The sequence below is a fragment of the Medicago truncatula genome, chromosome 2 (genome assembly GCF_003473485.1).
Source record: "Medicago truncatula cultivar Jemalong A17 chromosome 2, MtrunA17r5.0-ANR, whole genome shotgun sequence".
Lineage (NCBI taxonomy): Eukaryota > Viridiplantae > Streptophyta > Magnoliopsida > Fabales > Fabaceae > Medicago > Medicago truncatula.
Genome location: NC_053043.1, coordinates 29,565,753 through 29,586,539, shown reverse-complemented (window position 1 = coordinate 29,586,539; position 20,787 = coordinate 29,565,753). Strand labels below are relative to the sequence as shown.

The 20,787-nt window shown below is 34.0% G+C and overlaps 1 protein-coding gene and 1 long non-coding RNA gene across 4 annotated transcripts; both read left to right on the top strand.

Moving 5' to 3' along the window:
* The first annotated feature begins 12,170 nt into the window (after positions 1 to 12,170).
* Positions 12,171 to 17,271, top strand: LOC112418456 (uncharacterized). 3 transcript variants are annotated; one of them, XR_005644147.1, is made up of 8 exons: positions 12,171 to 12,493; positions 13,294 to 15,498; positions 15,586 to 15,703; positions 15,863 to 15,902; positions 16,228 to 16,437; positions 16,585 to 16,677; positions 16,758 to 16,871; positions 16,965 to 17,271. XR_005644147.1 is itself a non-coding variant. In XM_039830584.1 (7 exons), the coding sequence occupies exons 3-7, from the start codon at positions 15,873 to 15,875 to the stop codon at positions 17,049 to 17,051; spliced, it is 534 nt and encodes a 177-aa protein (XP_039686518.1). In that variant the 5' UTR covers positions 13,294 to 15,498; positions 15,586 to 15,703; positions 15,863 to 15,872; the 3' UTR covers positions 17,052 to 17,271. The 3 variants fall into 3 exon arrangements, 1 of the variants encoding a protein (XP_039686518.1); XM_039830584.1 differs by lacking the exon at positions 12,171 to 12,493; XR_005644148.1 differs by lacking the exons at positions 12,171 to 12,493; positions 13,294 to 15,498; positions 15,586 to 15,703; positions 15,863 to 15,902 and adding an exon at positions 15,929 to 16,036.
* Positions 17,272 to 18,911: 1,640 nt separating this feature from the next.
* Positions 18,912 to 20,046, top strand: LOC120578207 (uncharacterized). Its single transcript, XR_005644149.1, has 3 exons — positions 18,912 to 19,076; positions 19,164 to 19,257; positions 19,663 to 20,046. It is a non-coding gene; the product is annotated as an uncharacterized lncRNA (long non-coding RNA).
* The last annotated feature ends 741 nt before the right edge of the window (positions 20,047 to 20,787 follow it).

The window sequence follows — 20,787 nt, the reverse complement described above, 5'->3', positions numbered from 1 at the left end:
ATTATAGGGCTTCGGCCTGGCAGAGATCTTTTGAGGTCTAGTTTTAGGGCTTCGGCCTAGCAGAGATCTTTTGAGATCTAGTTATAGGGCTTCGGTCTGGTAGAGATCTTTTGAGATCTAGATACGATGTTTGATTTCGTTATAGGGCTTCGGCCTGGCAGAGATCTTTTGAGATCTGGTTATGGGTGACGACCCTTGGGAGATTTGGTACCACATGCATATATGTGTCAATAGGTGCATATCATGGCATGAGTCTTATTGATATATGTGATTGGTGATTGTTCATGAAATGTGATTAATGATTGTTCATGATAAATGTGGTTGGTGATTGTGAATGAATATTTATGAATTGATAATTGTTCACTTGATTGATGATTATTGATGTGAGATATTGGGATGTGATGTAAGTATTAATGTGTGATTATTATTGATCAAATGCATGATGTTAATTGAAATATTCATGATAACTGTTATTTAGATTATGATGATGTATTACTTACACCCAATGGTTTTAACCGCCTACCTGTCTGTATGGATGGGTAGACGTTGTGCAGGAGTAGTGCTTGGTGAGTTTGTGCTTGGTGATATCGGGAGCTTTCTCCGATATCGGTGTTGAGTCGGCTCTGATCTAGGCTTGTTGTGTCGGTCTAGATTAGTTTATTTTTCTTGGATTCTGTTATGTTTGGAGATTACTCGTTTGTTTGGGATTTTTGAGATGCATCAAGCCCTCAACTTATTTGAGCATTAATATACTCCCAGGGCATCAAGCCCTCAACTTAATTGAGCAAAGGCTCCAGGGCATCAAGCCCCCAACGTGTTGAGAAAAGGCTCCATGGCATCAAGCCCTCAACTTATTGAGCAAAGGCTCCAGGGCATCAAGCCCCCAACTTAAATGAGTATGCATGGACTCAACAACTTACAACTTTGGACAACATCGACAACTTAAGACTCCAATACTTTGGAACGACAACTTACAACTTAGACAACATCAACAACTTAAGACTCCAATACTTTGGAATACTTTGGAACGACAACTTACAACTTTACAACTTAGACCAACACCTGCAACTTGATCAATATTCAACAGCAACAGAAACAGCACAAGCAATTCACAACATAACAATATTAATGAGAAGCACCAACAACTTAAACATCATACATTTTTCACATAAGACATATAAATATTTCACATAACCAACAACAACAACATAGGCAGCACGTAAACATCTCAAGATATAACAATATCAAATGATAATAAACAACAACTTAAACATCTTATATAATTCACATAATGCATATACAAATATATTACATTACCATCAACATCAAATCATATTCACATCCAACCAAATTAGATCCATCACAACACATGTTAAATACTCTTAAACCCCTTAATTAAACTCCTAGTACTTCTAGTTTTGAGGTTTAGAATTATTCCATAAGTTTTGGATTAACTTAGAAACGGTTATGCTGAATTTTCATAAAATTTCACTAAGACCTACTTGGAGTATTTTCATCATATCTCAAGAATCAAAAATCATTTTCACGTTAAACCAAAGCAACTGGAAAGCTAACTCAATTATCTACAACTTTTATGTTTACATCAAAGGCCAATTCAAAACAGAAACGTGTGGAAAAGATGCAAGAATATGAAACAGGACATGCTATCAGAGAGCAACTCGAGAAAAACCCATTTTTCACCCCAAAATCCCAATTTTAACTTCTCTTTGCCCAAATTTGATCCAAAAACTTGTCTAACCATTTTTATACATGTTAAGGCACTCAAAACCATATAAAAGATGACCCAAAACATTATTTTACAAAAATCACATTTTTCATAAAAGTTCTCAAGAACAACAAAAGTTCACTTCAAGCTCTATGGTTAAGATTACCCAAGGTTTTAATCATATAATCATCAATTTATCATTTTTAACCCTAATTCCCAAGTCCTCAAAACTAAACCTGCAACATGTTAAATACAATTTTCAGAATTAAAACACTTAGAATTATTTAAGGCTAGTCCCACCCTTACCATGGATTGATCGACGAAGGACTCTATCGCTTTCTCTTCTCTAAAAGGATATTAAACAGAAGAGGGATTATGGTCTTAAGAACACTCTTAATTCCGAAGGGACAGAAGGGAGTAGAAAAAGAAGAAAGACTCGTCAACACAAGTCAAAAGAGGGAGAAGAGAAGAAAAGCACAGGAAGCATCAACTGTGAATTTCGGTGTGTAGAATGCACTGTGTGAGTTCTCTATTTATAGAGATAGTTTACAACTAATAAGTGAGAAACTTTGGAAACAAGTAATGCACCTATTAGATCTAGTACTTAAATATCTCAATTGAGTGCCAAAATATATTATATTAAGTACAAAAATATTTTATTCAGTACAGAAATATATTATTGAGTATCAAAATATATTTCAAAGCATGCACTAAAATATATTAGATTGCCTACCAAAATATTTCAGATTGTGTTGCAAAACCTTCTAGCTCTCCGCTTCTAGCTCTCCGCTTTTATAAAAATCCTTAACCTATTTAAATCTCAATATTCTATTCTATTCTAATATATATATATATATATATATATATATATATATATATATATATATATAATATTTCTATAACAAATAACAATTAGGCTTAATAGGTCATTTGGTCCCCTAATTAATTTCAAGTTTTCGTTTTGGTCCCATAACTAATAAAACTCATGTTTTGGTCCCTCATGTTTGCCTCCGTCGGTCAAATAAATCCCTGACAGTTAACTTTAACCTCAAATGTCTATGGTGAAACAACCTTAAGAGTGGTCCACCATAGATCCTATTAATGTTTTTAATTTAAACCGTTAGATTTTTTTTTAAAAGGAGAACGATTAGATTAAACAGGTCTATTTTATCTTACGGTGAGTCAACAACATCTAATTAACTTTCCCTTTCTTCATCTTCTTCCCTCAACTTCTTCATCATCACATTCATCAACACCATCATCATCTTCATCAACATACCCAGAAAAATCCAAAAACATCAACCACAACAACATTTATAAATCCAAGATTAATTTTCTCTCTCAGCTTTTACATATCGTGTTCATCAATAAAGCCATGGATGATAAGAAGGATCCAAACTGAACTCCAACAAAGGTACCAAACAAACTCGGGTAATAACAAAACAATTGCAGAATATGAAGTTAGATTAATTCACCTTCTCTCACATAATAACAAAATAATTGCAGTTTTATTTTTCTTTCATTCATTCCACCATAATCATATATTCTCTCAATTTCATATTCGAATCCCAACAGCAAAGCAAAAAAAAATTCGAATTCGAGATTCAATTCCAGATTTGAATCATTCAATTCTTTCATCTTTCTTCTTCAGCCAATCAAAGCAAAAAGAAGAAGAAGAATAAAAAGAGAGAGAGAAACCCCTTCAGATCTGAGAAGAAGCACAAACAAGAGATTGAATTTAATTATGTTGTTGCTTCTGTAAAGAAAAACAAACAAGAAGAAGGTGAAAGAGATCCATGAATTTGTTGGAGTTGTTGTTCTATGAATTGATTTTTTTGCTTTACTGTTGGTGAATTGTTTCATGACTTTGCTGGATTTGTAGATGTTTGTGGGTACGTTGAAATTGTTGGTGAGATTAATTAATTTCTAGATTTGTTGATGCTTCTGGGTTATGATTGAGGGAAGTGTTGGGTGCGGCCATGGTTGCCATAACGGTGGAGGAGGATGAAAGGCATCAGTCAGGTCACGTAGGATTTGGCCACGTGGCAAAACTAACAGAAGTTTCATGTTTTGACGGAAAGGATTTTTTTGACCGACGGAGACAAATTTAAGGGACCAAAACATGAGTTTTATTAGTAATAGGACCAAAATGAAAACTTAAAATTAATTAAGGGACCAAATGACCTATTAAGCCTAACAATTATATCTTTATAACAAATATATTTCTATAACATATATATATTTCTACACCAAATAAGAAATATATTTCTACACCAGATAACATATACTTCTACACAAAATAACATATATTTCTAAAACAAATAACACATATTTCTACAACAATAACATAATATTTCTACAACAAATAACATAATATTTCTTCACCAAATAACATATTTCTAACAAATAACATAATATTTCTTCACCAAATAACATATATTTCTAAAACAAATAACACATATTTCTACAACAATAACATAATATTTCTACAACAAATAACATAATATTTCTTCACCAAATAACATATATTTCTAACAAATAACATAATATTTCTTCACCAAATAACATATATTTCTACAACAAATAACATAATATTTCTTCACCAAATAACATATATTTCTACAACAAATAACATATATTTCTACAACAAATAACATAATATTTCTTCACCAAATAACATATATTTCTACAACAAATAACATAATATTTCTACATATATTTCCACTTATTTCACTAAACTCTTCTAGTTTCCAAAACAGCCCCCACAACTTAATCTTATTTTATTTTCAAATCTTATTCTTTTAAATAATAAAATAAGCCTCTTAATAAATCAACAACACCTCACAAAAATCATATAAATCACATAAGTCATAAAAATAGACTCTAAACTCAATAAAATAATTAAATATTAAAATAGGGCATTACATATATATTTGGATTACTCTAGTTTATATTACGCTGTAACTGTTGAGGTTTATATACATGTCTATTGGTTTTTGAATTTTGAATGTGGCGTAGCCTCTATTTCTTGAATAAATGTATTATTCACATGTTTAATTGCTTTAATAGAAATAGGAGTGTTAAATGTTGCACAAGGTTATAGTCAACAAGAAGGCATTGACTACACCGAAACATTTGCTCCAGTTGCAAGATTGGAAGCAATCAGGTTACTTCTATCCTATACAGTTAATCATGGCATAATATTATATCAAATTGATGTCAAGAGTGCATTTCTTAATGGTGTCATTGAAGAAGAAGTGTATGTTAAACAACCTCCTGGTTTTGAGGATCTTAAGCATCCTGACCATGTTTACAAACTTAAGAAATCACTATATGGCTTGAAACAAGCTCCCAGAGCTTGGTATGATAGACTAAGTAATTTTTTAATCAAAAATGATTTGAAGAGAGGTCAAGTTGACACAACACTCTTCAGAAGGACTCTTAAGAAAGACATTCTGGTTGTGCAGATATATGTTGATGATATAATATTTGGTTCTACTAATGCATCTATTTGCAAGGAATTCTAAGTTAATGCAGGATGAATTTGAAATGAGCATGATCGGAGAATTAATGTTTTTCCTTGGAATTCAAATTAATCAAAGCAAAGATGTAGTATATGTTCATCAAACAAAATATACAAAGGAGCTTCTGAAGAAGTTCAAACTAGAAGATTGTAAAGTGATGAACACTCCAATGCATCCAACCTGCACCTTAAGCAAAGAAGATACTGGAACAAAAGTATATCAGAAGTTGTATAGAGGTATGATTGGTTCTTTATTATACCTCACTGCATCTAGGCCATATATTTTATTCAGTGTATGCTTGTGTGCAAGATTTCAGTCAGATCCTAGAGAATCTCATTTAACTGCTATTAAGAGAATCTTTAGATATCTGAAGGGAACAAAAAATCTTGGACTCCTCTATAGGAAATTCCTAGATTATCAGTTGGTTGGATTCTGTGATGCTGATTATGCTGGGGATAGGATTGAAAGAAAATCAACCAGTGGAAACTGTCAGTTCCTGCGAGAGAATATGATATCTTGGGCTAGCAAAAGACAAGCAACTATTGCTATGTCTACAGCAGAAGCAGAATACATCTCAGCTGCAAGTTGTTGTACACTACTACTTTGGATGAAACATCAGTTGGAAGACTATTAGATAAATGCTAACAGTATTCCCATTTATTGTGATAATACTGCTGCTATTTGTTTGTCAAAGAATCCAATTCTGCATTCAAGAGTCAAGCATATTGAAATCAAACACCACTTTATTAGAGACTATGTTCAAAAAGGAATTTTAGATATACAATTCATTGATACTGAACATCAATGGGCTGATATATCCACTAAACCATTAACTGTGGAAATATTTGATTTTATAAAGAAAAATTTGAACATGCACTTTGTGTCTTATTAAATTTGCTTGCTCCTGAACAAGAAGTTTGGTTCTGAAGTCTGTTCAGAAGCTCTTAACTGAGATTCTGAGGAAAATGTGCTTCTGAAGATGACGTCAGCACTAAAATTTAAGAAGTTGTGTTCCTTGCTTCTGAATAGTAGGGTTAGTGGAAACGTTGGAAGTTACTCTTCAGTAACACCTGTCCCACTAACTAAGCAGTTTGTCTGAAATGCCTCTGACATGGTCTATTTGTATTGGTGTATGACTTTAGTGGGCAATGATGATTTTTTTTAAGCTTTGAATGTACTAACACGTGCCCCCAATTGTCATTAATGTTGTGTTTGTTTGTCCCCTTCTGAATTGCAAACACTTTGACAAAACACACACTACTCACTTCACAACTACACTTTCTACTTGCAAACCATTCTCTGCGAAGTAAAACGCATTTCAATCTCAAAACCTAGAAACCCAAAATTCATCTTCATCATCAAATGGCATCGTCAAGTTATGCTCCTGGATCATCATCAAACATGCAACAACAAGATGCTCCTGGTTATGAAATAAAAGGAAGAACCATGTCTTTGGAAGAATGGGATCTTAAGGTTCAAACAAAAATTTCGGTTGATTTTTCTTCCTTAGCTTATCATGGATGTGATATCGGCAAGTACTACGAAGCACAAGGCTTAGTAGAATAATTCAAGTTTTTAAATGGACCTACATACCAGACTCTGGTTCGACATTTCTGGGTAAGAGCAAGCGTTTACGACAAAGAAGCAGCTAAGCTTGAAGAAGATGAGAAGGTTCTGTTATACCCTGAATTGAAAGGGAAATCAAGAGAAGAAATGGGTTTGGAACCCTTTGATTGCACATAGATAAGATCAAGCATTATGGGAATTTCGGTTCACATATCTGAGAGGGTGATTGCTTTCATTCTCAGAAGGCCAACTCATGGAACCTATAAGGGTGGCATAAAGAATGTAAAGCATAGCCCCTAGAACGAGGTTGTAAACCAATCAATCTTCAACAACAATGTTAAAGGTGTCTATGCTGATCTAGACATGGAGAAGAGAATGCTTCTGAAGATCCAAAATGCAAATCTGCTACCAAAAGGAGGTGGCAATGATCAACCTTCATTGGAGCACAAGATATTCCTCCATCTGTTCATCACAAGAGAATATGCAAATGTGCCAAAATACATTTTCAAGCATATGATTCAACAACTGAGGGAAAGTCAAGAAAAGAACAGATGTTGGATACCTTATGGAAGACTTCTGTCTGAGATTTTCCATAAAGGAGGAATCTTAAAAGCTCTCAGCAATGTGAATTTTTTCACAGATGCTCAACTTGGATTAGAAACAGGGAGAATTATCAATGGTGGTACCTTGAGGCATATGAGCTTAATTGGCAAAGATGACTACAAGAAGCTGAGAACAGATATGCAAGAGTCTGATGCAGTCTCAGCACTCATGAAGGACTTTCCTCCAATCTGCAATCAAGATGCACTTGAAGTTAAGATGCATTTCATCAAAGAACATTTTGAAACAACTAGAACTAAAATCAGCGTAAGAGATGTTCCTGAGGAAATGTATGGAGGAGCTCTGCCTGTGGCCAAGAGCAGGAAGACTAAGAGGAAGGAAATCAGCAAGGAGGCTTACTTAGAGGAAGGTTCTGAACAAGTCTTTAAGAAAGCAAAGAAGGACAAGAAGAAGAAGTCCTCCTCTGAACAGTTGGTTGATTCTGAATTGCCAACAATTCAAGAAGAAGCTCAAGATCTTAATGCTGAAGAGATATTGGAGAATAGGACCAAAAGCAGTAAGGATGCAGCAACCTCACAAGCAGCTTCTGAACAACCTGCTATTCCTAAGAAAAAGAGGAAGCATGCTATCAGAAAGCTAAGAATGGCAGCAGCTGCATCTAATGAAGAGGAAGAAGTGGATGCAACTGAGCTAGTCACAAGAGAAGTGAAGAAGAAGCAAGCTGAGGATGCTGCTGCACTTTAGAGAGCTGTGGAGTTAGCCCAGCAGGCCAACATTACCGTATCCAACATTGCTAGGAAAGATGTTGGTACAGTTGCTGAAAAGGTCATTGAAGTTGCTAAGTTCAAGAATGGGTAGCTTCTGAAGCAGAACATCTTCTGAACACTGTTGCTGGTTCCTCAGAAGCCACTATCTCAAATAGTCAGCAAGGTATTACAACTTCTCCTCATACTGACAATATAATTCATGTAGAATGAGACTCAACCCCCTCCATTTCATCTGACTCATCATCATACCTATCCTCCTTAAATCTAGATGACATACCTTTATGAGAGTTGTATCCAACGATTAATAAAAGCCCCTCAACAACCTCCAAAATCCATAAAAAGCTGAATGTTAACTATTTAACCTTTGAACCTATGATTACTACTCCAGATGAAAGGATTGGGAATCTAGCTCAAAGGAGGATAGATGTTTGTGAACGTCTACCTCTTGACCATCCTTTCCAACCATCATATATCCAATCTTTAAATGTGATTCAACCTGAAACCAATCCTGAACCACAAAAAGCCTCTGAAGTAGCTTCAGAAGAAGTTACTCTAGAAGACCCCCGACAACAACAACAACCTGAAACCATTCCCACCTCTGAGCAAACTGTTCCTGAACAATTTGTCTCTGAACAACCTCAACCAGAAACCTAACCTCAAATCCAACCTCAAACTCAAACTCAAACTCAAACTCAAACCACTCCGGAATAAGTTGTCTCTGAACAACTTGTCTCTGATCAACAACCTTCATCACCAACAAACTTCCATTCATATCCTGAATCAGATCCTATGATCACATCAGATGCCTCTGATGTTGAGGAACTCTTCCTCTGATGTAATCATGCAGTCTGCTTCTGATCAAACCAACCAAACAAGTCAAACTCCAATCTTTACAAACAGCCAACCCTCAACTTCATTAGCCATTCAACCAATAGCCCCAACCAAACAATCAAAAATACCTTCTCCACCATCCATATTCCTTGATTCTACATTATTGTCATATGTGTGTGAAAACATTTACAAGGAACTGACTAATCTGATCAAAGATAGAGAAGAGCTGATTCATAAGTATAATTATGAACAGCACTGGAATAGGCTAAAGGAAAGGGTAGATTTTGTTATGTCTGCTCTACAGAAGACCTGCATTGAAGCTCAACTGAAATTCCATAACTGACTCAAAGGGATTGACTAGGATCTGAAGAAAGTTAAAGTATTAAGAACTTGGGTGCAATCTCCTTCATGTCTAAGAGAAAGAAATCCAACAGATTTCATTCCAGCAGAAGTGCATCCAAGAGAATTGGATTTAACCTTCCTTCAGAAGATACTCCTCAAGTCTGCTTCCACTGAAATGGAGCTTTTGCAAAGGAATGCAGAACTTGAAAGGGAGAACAAGCAATTGAGAAAGGAAGTTCTAGATCAGAAGCTACTCTTGCTGAAATATCAGATGTCAACAGATGCTAAGTTAGAAGAAGCAAGGGTTAGAGAAGAAAATATGCTGAAGATTAATGAAGAGTTTAGACAGGAAATGAACAGAAAGGCAAAAAGACAGGAAAAGATGATGCAACAAATGATGGAGATGATTCAAAGAGAAGCCCAACCTTAGTTGCACACCTATTTTAAGCTTGTTTAGATTTATCTCTTAAAGCTGTTTTCTGTTTTACTATGAATGCTTCTGAATATGAGTTATTGCTTCTGAACTTCTTAATTTACTCTGATATTTATACTGCTTCTGAAGTAATTTATTCACTCTGATATTTATACATGTTTTATATTACTTCTGAATGTAGTAAATTACAGAATCTCTCACTATTTTCTCATCTCTTTCTTTTTGTCTTTATTTTATACTTTTTGTTGATGACAAAAGGGGGAGTAGATGTATAGTATTTATAGGCTCTGAGCCCCATTAATTTAATTCTAATCAAGTTAAATTAATAGGACCTTGTTCTAAACTCTTAGTCTTTTAATGTGAGATTATTCTGAGTGTTATTTCGTTCTTAATGATAAATTTAATTAACATGGATAAAACTCAGGGGGAGCTTACAAACCTCACCTTAAAATTACTATTGGACTCAGGGGGAGCTTACAAACCTCATACCCTAATAGTCAACGTGTTAATTAGATTAACAACAATTGAACATTTTAAATACTATTGTTTGTCATCATCAAAAAGGGGGAGATTGTTGGAAGAAAATGTGTTAGCAATAAAAATCCTTAAGAGTTTTGATCATAACAAAGTATTAAAAATTGTCAATTGGATATCCTAATATTTGTTCAAGTGTACAGGACTATAGACAAAAATTTGGCATCTTGAAATGGTATTGGAAGAACAAATAAAGAGCAAATACATCAAGAAAAAGGGAAGCTTAAAACGTCTGAAGAAAACTGCTCCTGAAGTTTGAAGTGCTACGCCAATTTTAACATTTAATAGCGCCCATTTAATAGCACTTTTAGAAAAAGTGCTAACAAAAAACTGACTTTGTTAAGTACAATAGTGTTTTGTTGCAAGTGCTAATACAAGAGTACATCTAAAATAGCACTTTCTTCAAAAGTGCTAATATTGACAATTTAAAAAATAAAAATAAAAATAAAAAAAAGAGTATGATAGCAGTTTTGAGGTAGTGCTAACATAGGTGGATAGTATTGTTAGCACTTTGTGCTGAACGCTATCCTATACTCCTAACAAAAAGGGGGTTTTTGAAAAAAAAAAAAAAAAAAAAAAAAAAGCGGATTAACTTTTAGCAATTGGCGCTGAACAGATTTCCAATTCCCTCTCTTCTTTCACACACGACCTTCATCTGTATCAACCCACATCTCACCTTCTTCTCTCATCTCAATACCATCGAATTGCATAACCACCACCTCTATTGAATCCCATAACTGCCACCACCATCAAACCCCACTTCTAACCCCATCTCTCTCATACCCAGACCCCCATCTCATTGAACTCCACTTCTCACAACCCATTGAACCCATCTCTCATCTCATTACAAGCATGCACCCACACAGGTATAATTGAATTTTTCAATTTCTTTGATTTATTTATTTCATGATTTTAGTAATCCCAAAATCTGAGCTGTTTTTCAATTTTTTGTGATACTATTTTGTTCTCTATTTAGTTAATTTTTTTTTGTAGTTGTTGTGTTGTTCTACATCTTGAATGTCAATTATAAATGGAAGTTTATTCATACACATAAATAATGTGGTATTTAAAAGACTATTTTTCTTTTCAAAGCATTTTTCTTTGGGGTGAACCACAAACTGTTTTTGTTGAAGCATTGAATGATGTTTGATATTTGAATTAAATCAAAAGGTTCTTCAATTAATTAAGAATTAGAATTAATAAATGTTTATCTATTCTACTTATTTATTGCCTATAATATTCCAGGTTGTCTCTTTGTTAATGTTCCATACAAATGCTACATGTTCAATATGTTAGAGTAAATTCTTGTACATATATGAACACAACCATCATTCATTCAATCAATACTTTCCCAACAAAGAAGTTTTTTCAAATTTCAATTCAAATGAAGGAAAACAAAAACTCTGATTTGATTCAATGCATGCAGATTATAGTTAAAAAACACGCATTAAATTCTTCTACATGCATTACCTTCTCCACAATAATTGTCAGCTTTTTCATGTTGGGTCCTTTTATCAAAAAGCACGTGGTGAAGTTTCATTGCTGAAACAACCAAGTTGGTTTCAGATAATTAAATTTTAAGGGTGGTTTTGGTTGCTTAGCTAGGCTCTCATCAGCTATGCTTAAGACCTTGAGGTACAGAATGTTGCTCTTTGGCTCCATTAGGAGTATATGTCTTTCACTAACTTAGGCCTGACTAGTTAACCATATTGAAATTTATATTTTTTTTAATGTCTAGTGTTAGAAAGGATTTCTGGTTGTCTGAAATTTTATGGAAAGATAAGTAGAGTTTGATAATAAAAATTGTTCGATCCAAAATTTGAACTTGAATAACACTCTTGGTATGGATCCTATATATATACCATTATAGGACTAAGACCCTAAAATTGGGCATATGATTCGTAGATATAAAGCAATTTGGTTGTTAGAACCAATTGCTAACTAGTTATATTTGTTACTTGTTAGGAACTATGGATCAGAAATGGATGTTGGCCAATCGAGCGTCAAAAGAATACGAAGATGGGGTGCAAGAGTTTTTTAGGTTTGCTATTGCTAATGCAGAAGACACTAGTAAAATCATATGCCCTTGTTTGGAATGTTGTTATACAGATGTTAGTGCCAATGATTTGCAAGATCACTTAATATGTAATGGAATTGATAAAAGCTATACATGTTGGACAATACACGGGGAAAAGAAAACTAAGTCCGCTAAGAGGAGAAATGAAAGAGATCCATCAACTGATTTCGAAAAAGATACAAATTATGAGTTTGATCGAGTTGAAGAAATTCTGAATGTAATTGAAGATGATCTCCGTGATTTTCCTAAAATGTTTGAGAGGGTAGTAATTGATGCAGAGACACCATTGTATGAAGGATGTACTAAATTCACAAGATTGTCTACGATCATAAAATTGTATAAGTTAAAAGCAGGCAATGGATGGTCTGATAGGAGCTTCACAGACTTGCTAACTTTGTTAAAAGATATTTTGCCTAAGAATAACGTGCTCCCTAGTCGAACCTATGAGGCTAAACGATTGTTATGTTCTATTGGCATGAGTTATGAGAAGATACATGCTTGTCCAAATGATTGCATTTTATTTCGAAAGGAGTATGCATCATTAAATATGTGTCCTAAATGTAGCGCTTCACGATATAAGAAGAAAGAAACAGGTCCATCAAAAGTGCTATGGTATTTTCCAATAATACCAAGATTTAGGCGCATGTATCGTAATGCGGAAGATGCAAAGAACTTAACATGGCATGCAAATGAAAGGGTTAATGATGGAATACTTCGACATCCTACAGATTCTCCTCAATGGGCCATAATTGATAATGACTACTCGGATTTTGGGAAAGAAACAAGAAACCTACGTCTTACATTGTCTACTGATGGAATAAACCCTCATGGTCTTCAAAGTGGTAAGCACACTACTTGGCCAGTGATTTTGCTGATTTATAACCTACCTCCATGGCTATGCATGAAGTGCAAGTTCATGATGTTGACTATGTTAATTTCTGGGCCCACACAACCAGGAAATGATATAGACATATACTTGGCTCCATTAATTGAAGATTTAAAGCATATGTGGGAGACAGGTGTAGAGGTATATGATGAGTACAAAAAAGAATCCTTCATATTGAGGGCTATGTTATTTGGAACAATTAACGATTTTCCAGCCTATGGGAATCTATCAGGCTATAGTGTCAAAGGAAAGTGTGCATGCCCCGTATGTGAAGATCATACGAATTGGATACGGTTGGAACATTTTCAGAAGAATGTAATTCTTGGGCACCGTAGATTCTTAAATACAAAACATCATTATCGGAAATGGAAAAAAGCATTTAATGGTGAATCAGAAGAAGATAGAGCTCCGTCGCCTTTGATTGGCGATCAATTATACGAAAAAGTCAAGCTTTTGAGCACTAAATTTGGAAAGCCTTTTTCAGGAGAACTTGTCACTGGTGGATGGAAAAAAAAGTCAATTTTCTTTGAATTGCCATATTGGAAGTCATTGTATGTACGACATTTCCTTGATGTGATGCATATTGAAAAAAATGTTTTTGATAGTGTTGTTGGTACATTACTCAATATACCAGGAAAGTCTAAGGATGGCATCAATGCAAGGTTAGACATGCAAAGTATGGGATTAAGGAATGAACTGAGGCCAGTTAAGAAGGATGAGAAGCGTACATTTCTACCTCCAGCAGCTCATACTTTGTCAAGAAAAGAGAAAAAGATCTTTTGTAAGTTTCTTCACAATGTTAAAGTTCCAGAGGGTTACTCTTCAAACATTAGGAGCTTGGTATCTATGAAGGATCTTAAATTAAAGGGTTTAAAGTCTCACGATGGTCATGTTTTAATGGGGAATTTTCTTCCAATTGGTATACGTTCCATTTTGCCTGAAAATGTGCGATGGACCATAACTAAACTTTGTTTCTTCTTCAAAGCTATTTGTAGCAAAGTTATTGACCCTGAGAAGTTGCCGACACTACAAAATGAAACTGTTGTCACCTTATGTGAGCTTGAGATGTATTTCCCCCCCTCTTTTTTTGACATAATGGTTCATCTAACTGTCCACCTTATCATGGAAACACAATATTATGGACCAGCTTATATGAGGTGGATGTACCCGATTGAGCGTTAATGAAGATATTAAAAGGGTATGTAAAAAATCGAAGCCGACCAGAGGGTTGTATTGTTGAACGGTATATAGTTGAAGAAGCTGTTGAGTTTTTTACTGACTTCCTCTCTAATGTTGAGTCCATAGGGCTTCCAATGTCACGACACTCAGGAAGGACAACAGGGGAAGGGATTGGTGCAAGTAAACTAGTGACCATCTCAGACATAGAATTGGAGCAAGCCCACTTGTATGTTCTACACAATGCCGATGAGGTTGAGCCATATGTTAAAAAGCACAAGGAAATTCTTCAGAGTTTGAACCCTAACAGAAGTGAAAATTGGTTAACAAGAGAACACAATCGGAGGTTTATATCATGGCTAAAAGAACACATTTTTTCAGAGTTTGCTAAAAATCCAGATTCAATTTCTGAAAGATTGACATGGCTAGCAAATGGCCCAAATGAAAATGTTCTCTCTTACTCTAGTTATGTGATTAATAAGTATACATTTTATACGAAAGAACATGATCAACAAAGCACTATGCAAAATAGCGGTGTCACGCTCGTAGCCCAATCTCTGCATATCTCAAGTGCCAAAGACAGAAATCCAGAATTTGCCAAATTGTCATATTTTGGGGGTCATTGAACATATCTGGGAGTTGGATTACTCATCTTTCCAAGTGCCTGTGTTTGGTTGCAAGTGGGTTGATAACAACAATGGTGTTCAAGTTGATCATGGGTTCATGAAGGTTGATCTTAACAGAGAGGGGTATAGAGATGAGCCTTTTATTTTAGCATCACAAGCTCACCAAGTGTTCTATGTAACTGATCCTGCCGATGAAAAGTGGTCTATTGTGCTTCTAAGCAACAAAATAAATGACCACCATGATCAAGAATGTGAAAATAGATATGTTGAGGATGATCCTTTCTTCAACACATCACATTCACTTGAGGATGAACCGATTACAGATGATATTCTCTATATGAGAAACGATCACAATGATGGGATTTGGATCAATCCATCATTATGGGTAAGAAAAAAACAGAAAACTAGGACTCGAATTACAAGGAAGAGGAAAAGGCCGACTTGATCTTGTATGGATATTAATTTTTTTTTCTTTTATTGTTATTGATTCTTAATGTTATTCTTGTATGGTATATTAACTTGTTTACACTTTTCAGGTGAATGGGTTCTACTAATGATGAATGTGGTTCATCTAGTAAGAAAACAATTGCTAAACGTGGTGTGACTCGGTTGCCAAAAATTCACAAAGCCAAAAGCAATGGAAACAGGATAGAGGTAAAATTTGATGTTAAAGATGTGGCAGCACCATGCAATCTGCAGTTTGATGTTAATAAATATTAGCGAGACTTCAAAAATGGAATTGGACATGATTTTGTTAATAGATATTAGTGAGACTGCTGATATTTTATTTTTTGCACTTCAATTTTGTTTTAGGTTCAATGGAATGCAAGAGGTCAGCCAGTTAAGCATAATAGTAAGAGTTTTGCTAGTAATTTCGTTGGTGTCACAGTTCGCCGGTTAGTTCCTATTAGCTTGGACAATTGGAGTGCAAAAAGAAACAAAGCCGTTGTGGATGTCTATAAAGAAAACATTTGGGATGAAATTCAAGTAACACACTAACTCAATCTAGTTGTAAAATTTTCTTTAAGTTAATCTATTAGCGGGGCTGTTCAAATAAAAGTTTAAAACTAAACTGAACCTTGATTTTAACTAATCTCCCTTTTAAGAAATTGAGCTATATTAAAGTTAATCTATTTATATTTTTGTTATAATTGGTCATGATATACATTCTCTTGCAGAAAGCTTTTGTAATTGGCGATGAACATCGTGAATATGTATTGAGAGAAGCTGGAAAGTTGCATCGGGCATTCAGAACCAAAATTGCCAAGTTTTTTCTGAAAGATAGTAATGGTGATTTTAATAAACAACGTCCTGCGAAATATTCTTACTGTATAAAACAAGAGCATTGGGATAACTTTGTAGCTCAGCGTAAGAGTACACATTTTCAGGTATTATTTTTATTACTTAGTTACGGGTCCTTAATGTTTTACATGCTAATAGTTTTACCTCATATATTACAATTTAAAATTCTTATTATTAGTGATACTGTTGGGGGATAACCTTTTATTAGCCAAATAACTTTATAATTATTGCAGAAACTTAGTATTCAAAATCGAGAAAGAGCGTTGAATCCTCAACATCCATATAGAAAATCACGTTTAGGTTGTGCTCGTCTTGAAGAGGATATGGTAAGTTTATGTATAAAAGTGTTGTACAAGATGGTAAAAATGTTTTGTAGTTTTGTTAATTGGTCAAAATGTATATATAGATAGAAGAGTCTGAAAATGATCCGATAACCCGATGTCAAGTGTGGAAGGCTGCCCGTGTCAATAAGGATGGAGTGATTGATAATGACAATGTTCAAGGAGTTGTGGATGAATGTGTAAGTCAAATCTTAATATTTTGTATGTATGTCATATTCTCTTGTTAATTATGATGATGGTTAACAATTTTTTTTTCTACTTATCAATGTCAGGAAAAGTTAACACAATCTTTAACTGAAGAACAGAGAGAAGACCTTGGTCCTACAGATTTATTATTTAAGGCTCTAAATAATCCCTGAAACTACTCTGGCAGTGTTAGGAGTTATGGTTTTGGGGTATGTTCTAGAGACATATTTCCACGTCAAATTCGCCCCACACAAATGGACCTTGAAAAACTTTATGGCATTTGCAATAAACTTAAGAGTAGAGTTGAGGTGTTAGAGAGAGAGAAGTTGGAGAGAGATAAGTTAGAGAGGCAACAAACCAATGAAGTAATAGAGACACATAAACCTGAAAGAGTGGCAGAAAGGCAACAAACCAATGAAGTAATAGAGACACATCAACCTAAAAGAGTGGCAGAAAGGCAACATACTCAAAAAGTGTTTGAGAGGCAACAAACTGAGAAAGTGGCTGAGAGAAAACAACCTGAAGAAGTAGCTGAAGAAGTAGAAGAGAGACGGCAACCAAAAGAAGTGGTAGATAGGCAAAAACCTAGTGATAAAAGGTCTTGCAACGCTGTATCATTTGGCAACATTCCAGAGGTAATTACTTTGTTTATTAACTCATAAATTTCAATATTTATTTTGCTCAATATTCATAATAATGTTTACATTCATATCGCAATGCTTTAGGGTCTTTTGTCTGTTGATATCTATTTATCATCCCCAAGTCGGTGTTTGGTTGCTCGTGGTAAACTATATAACACCGAAGGTAATATAGTCCATGGCATTACATTACCACCTGGATATGTCAAGGTTAAGATCGAAGTTTCTATTGTGCCAAATGCTCCATTGCCTATATCTGTTGAATATGGAGATGTATCCATGGTTGGTCAGGCAATAGGAACAATTGTGCCATGGCCACTTAAACTTCTTCAATTTGTTGGTGAATGTGAAAAGGTAAATTACTTATTATCTACTTGCTTGATCGCAGGGTAATATATACCTGTTTTATTATTTTATCACTAACCTTCATTAATATAACTATGTAGATTCCTAATCAATTCCAAAACAAAGATAAGAGTATCCAGCGAAGTGCTGAATCAGTTTCATCACCTAACAAAAACAACAAAAAATTCAAAATTTAAGAGTCCCCTAAAGTTGGTGGTTCATCTGGTCTTGCAAATTTACCGTTCCTTGAAATGTATACGAAAAAGATGATGAAGGCTGGATCCTCAATTCATATAAATATGGAGGAGAGTATATTTGGTGAAGAGTTTTTAGAGCGTCTACGAGTAGATAATATAAAAGAGATTATTGATCATAACTGGTTAAGTGCCTCTATTATCACTGTATTTTCCAGGTACCTCTATTATTATCAATGTTCTCTAATCTGACCAGTCAATTAATATTAATGTTATTTATATTGTGAGGTAATATTAATATCTTTAATTGTTTTTAATTTGAAGGTACTTGTTTGACAAGTTCATTAGTCCAAATTGATTAATAACCAAGTTCTCCTTCGTATCCCCACATGTATCACGGGACGATAATCAGGGAAATGCTATAGCAAAAATACTCTTGAAAGATAAGGAGTTCAAGGATAGGCTAGTTCTTGCACCTTGCAATATAGGGTGATAATTCTATTCAAATTTTTATTTACGAAAACAAAATATATTGAATGCAAATATTTTATTGTAATATCTAAATGTTTGGTGCAGTAAACATTGGGTGTTGCTTGTAATCAATCCTGATGCTGAGATGATATATTACATGGACCCGTTGAATGGTGAGCCAACAAAATATCAAAATTTAAAAACAAAGTTTGATAAGTGAGTATCGACTCTTTTAATTTCAAATTTATATAAGTATGATTATTTATAATAATTACTCATTTGAAGTTAATTTAATCTTGACAGTGCTTTGCAAATTTATTGTGCCCATATTAATTCTAAAGTGTCCAAGTCAAAGAAAATCACATGGCCAAAAATAAAGGTATGTTGAAATTAAAGTAGTTTTTATATAATTATGTAGAGTAAAAGTAATCGATGTAATATTTTTTTTTTGCAGTGCCCTCGTCAAATTAATGTTATTGACTGTGGATATTTTGTAATGCGATATATGAAAGAGGTCATCATGGAAAATGAAAATATGATCCCCATAAATGTACGTGATTTTAATTATTATTAATTTGTAATCATATTAATGTAATTTAGTTCTAACTCAATTTTATTTATTTATTTATATTTGAAGTACTTTCCTGACCACAAATGCCGCACCTACTCTAAAGATAAATTAACTAATGTCAAGGAGGATTGAGCTACCTATGTGGTGGATGATGTTTTTGGTGAGTTTTTGTTGTTTTTTTCTTTGTTTTTATTTTTTATTTTTCCTCAGTATGGTGTACCCTTATTTATGATAAATAAAAACAAATTTGGTAAGCATAAAAAAGTAATCTATCAGTTATAATGATACACAACTCAAGAAAATAAAGACATGTATAATAATTTCATATAAACATATGACTTAAATGTTTGGCTTTCGAAAGCTGATGATTTTATTGTTTATGTTATAAGTAGTTTGTTACCTTGAGATTTTGAACTGGTTTTAGTTAATATTTTGCTTCTAAACTATCGATAAGAGAAAAGAGTACAGGGTTGTTCAAAAGAACTATTTAGTTGACCTTTTTGGCTTTTACCAAACTGTTTTGACAATTCAGTTTGACATAATTAATATTTCTTCCATGAAACAGGAAACCAAGAAGCTGTTATTCTTCCTAACTAGGTCATTGTGTATATGATTCATATTGAATTAGAAAGTTGAAACTGTTGGGGTTAATTTGCGGCTTTGGAAGATGGACAATTTGGATTTTTTTGGTTCAGCTGTTGTTGCGTGCAGGTTGGAAAGTGCAATTGGTTGAATGAAGCTGTTATTAGTTGTTGCTGTTGTTTTGTCCTTGTTTTTTAATTTAGGTGGTAATTCTTTAGTTAAGGAAATATGAGTAGAATATTTGTTTGAAATATTGTTTTTAGCATTGTGGTTTTATCCACAATTTTGACTATGTAATGCCCTCTTTGTTATGATATTTGTAGACAAGATTTTTCGATTAATGCAGATTGATTGATCATATTGCATATGCAATGAGTTATTGAAATGTTATTTGGTATTAGAAATTGAATATAGGTTTTTAACCATTGTTTTGAAATTCTCAATTTGAAAAGAATATGGCTGCATTTGGGTTACAAACCAATCATTATAATAATTATGCACCTAGCTTTTTAAAAAAAAAGTGGCCTTTTAATAGCCCTTTGTAAAGGAAAACCTATTAAAAATACACATATTATGATAGCACTTTTAAAGAAAACGCTATTAAACACAACATGAATCCTATACTATAGACCTCTTTGATAGCACTATAATGATACTACAATAGCCCTTTCAAGAAAAGATATTAAAAACCAGGCTTTTAATAGCACTTTAAAAGAGCTATTAAAGAGGATGCATTTACAATAGCGGCGCGTTTAATAGCACTTTTAAGGGCTATTAAAGGTAAAAAAAAGTGTTATTCAACATCTTTTTTGGCGTAGTTGAAGACAAAGTGCTCCTGAAGTGATGACGTCATCAGAAGCAAGTTCATCAGAAGCTGTGAATCACCAGAAGCTGCAGTTCATCAGGAGATGCAACTTAAAGCTTCAAAAGTTGTTTCAAGGATTCAAACTCGTCTAAGATTGCAGAAGACTGGAAAAGTATAGAAACGACTATTTTGAAAGGATTAAAGGGCATTGGATGCTTATTCTTCAAAGAGCGTTGACAAGACAAGAAAAACAGCTACTCTGTTTTTGTCTCTGCTACAAGACAAGAAAAACAACTCTGCCTG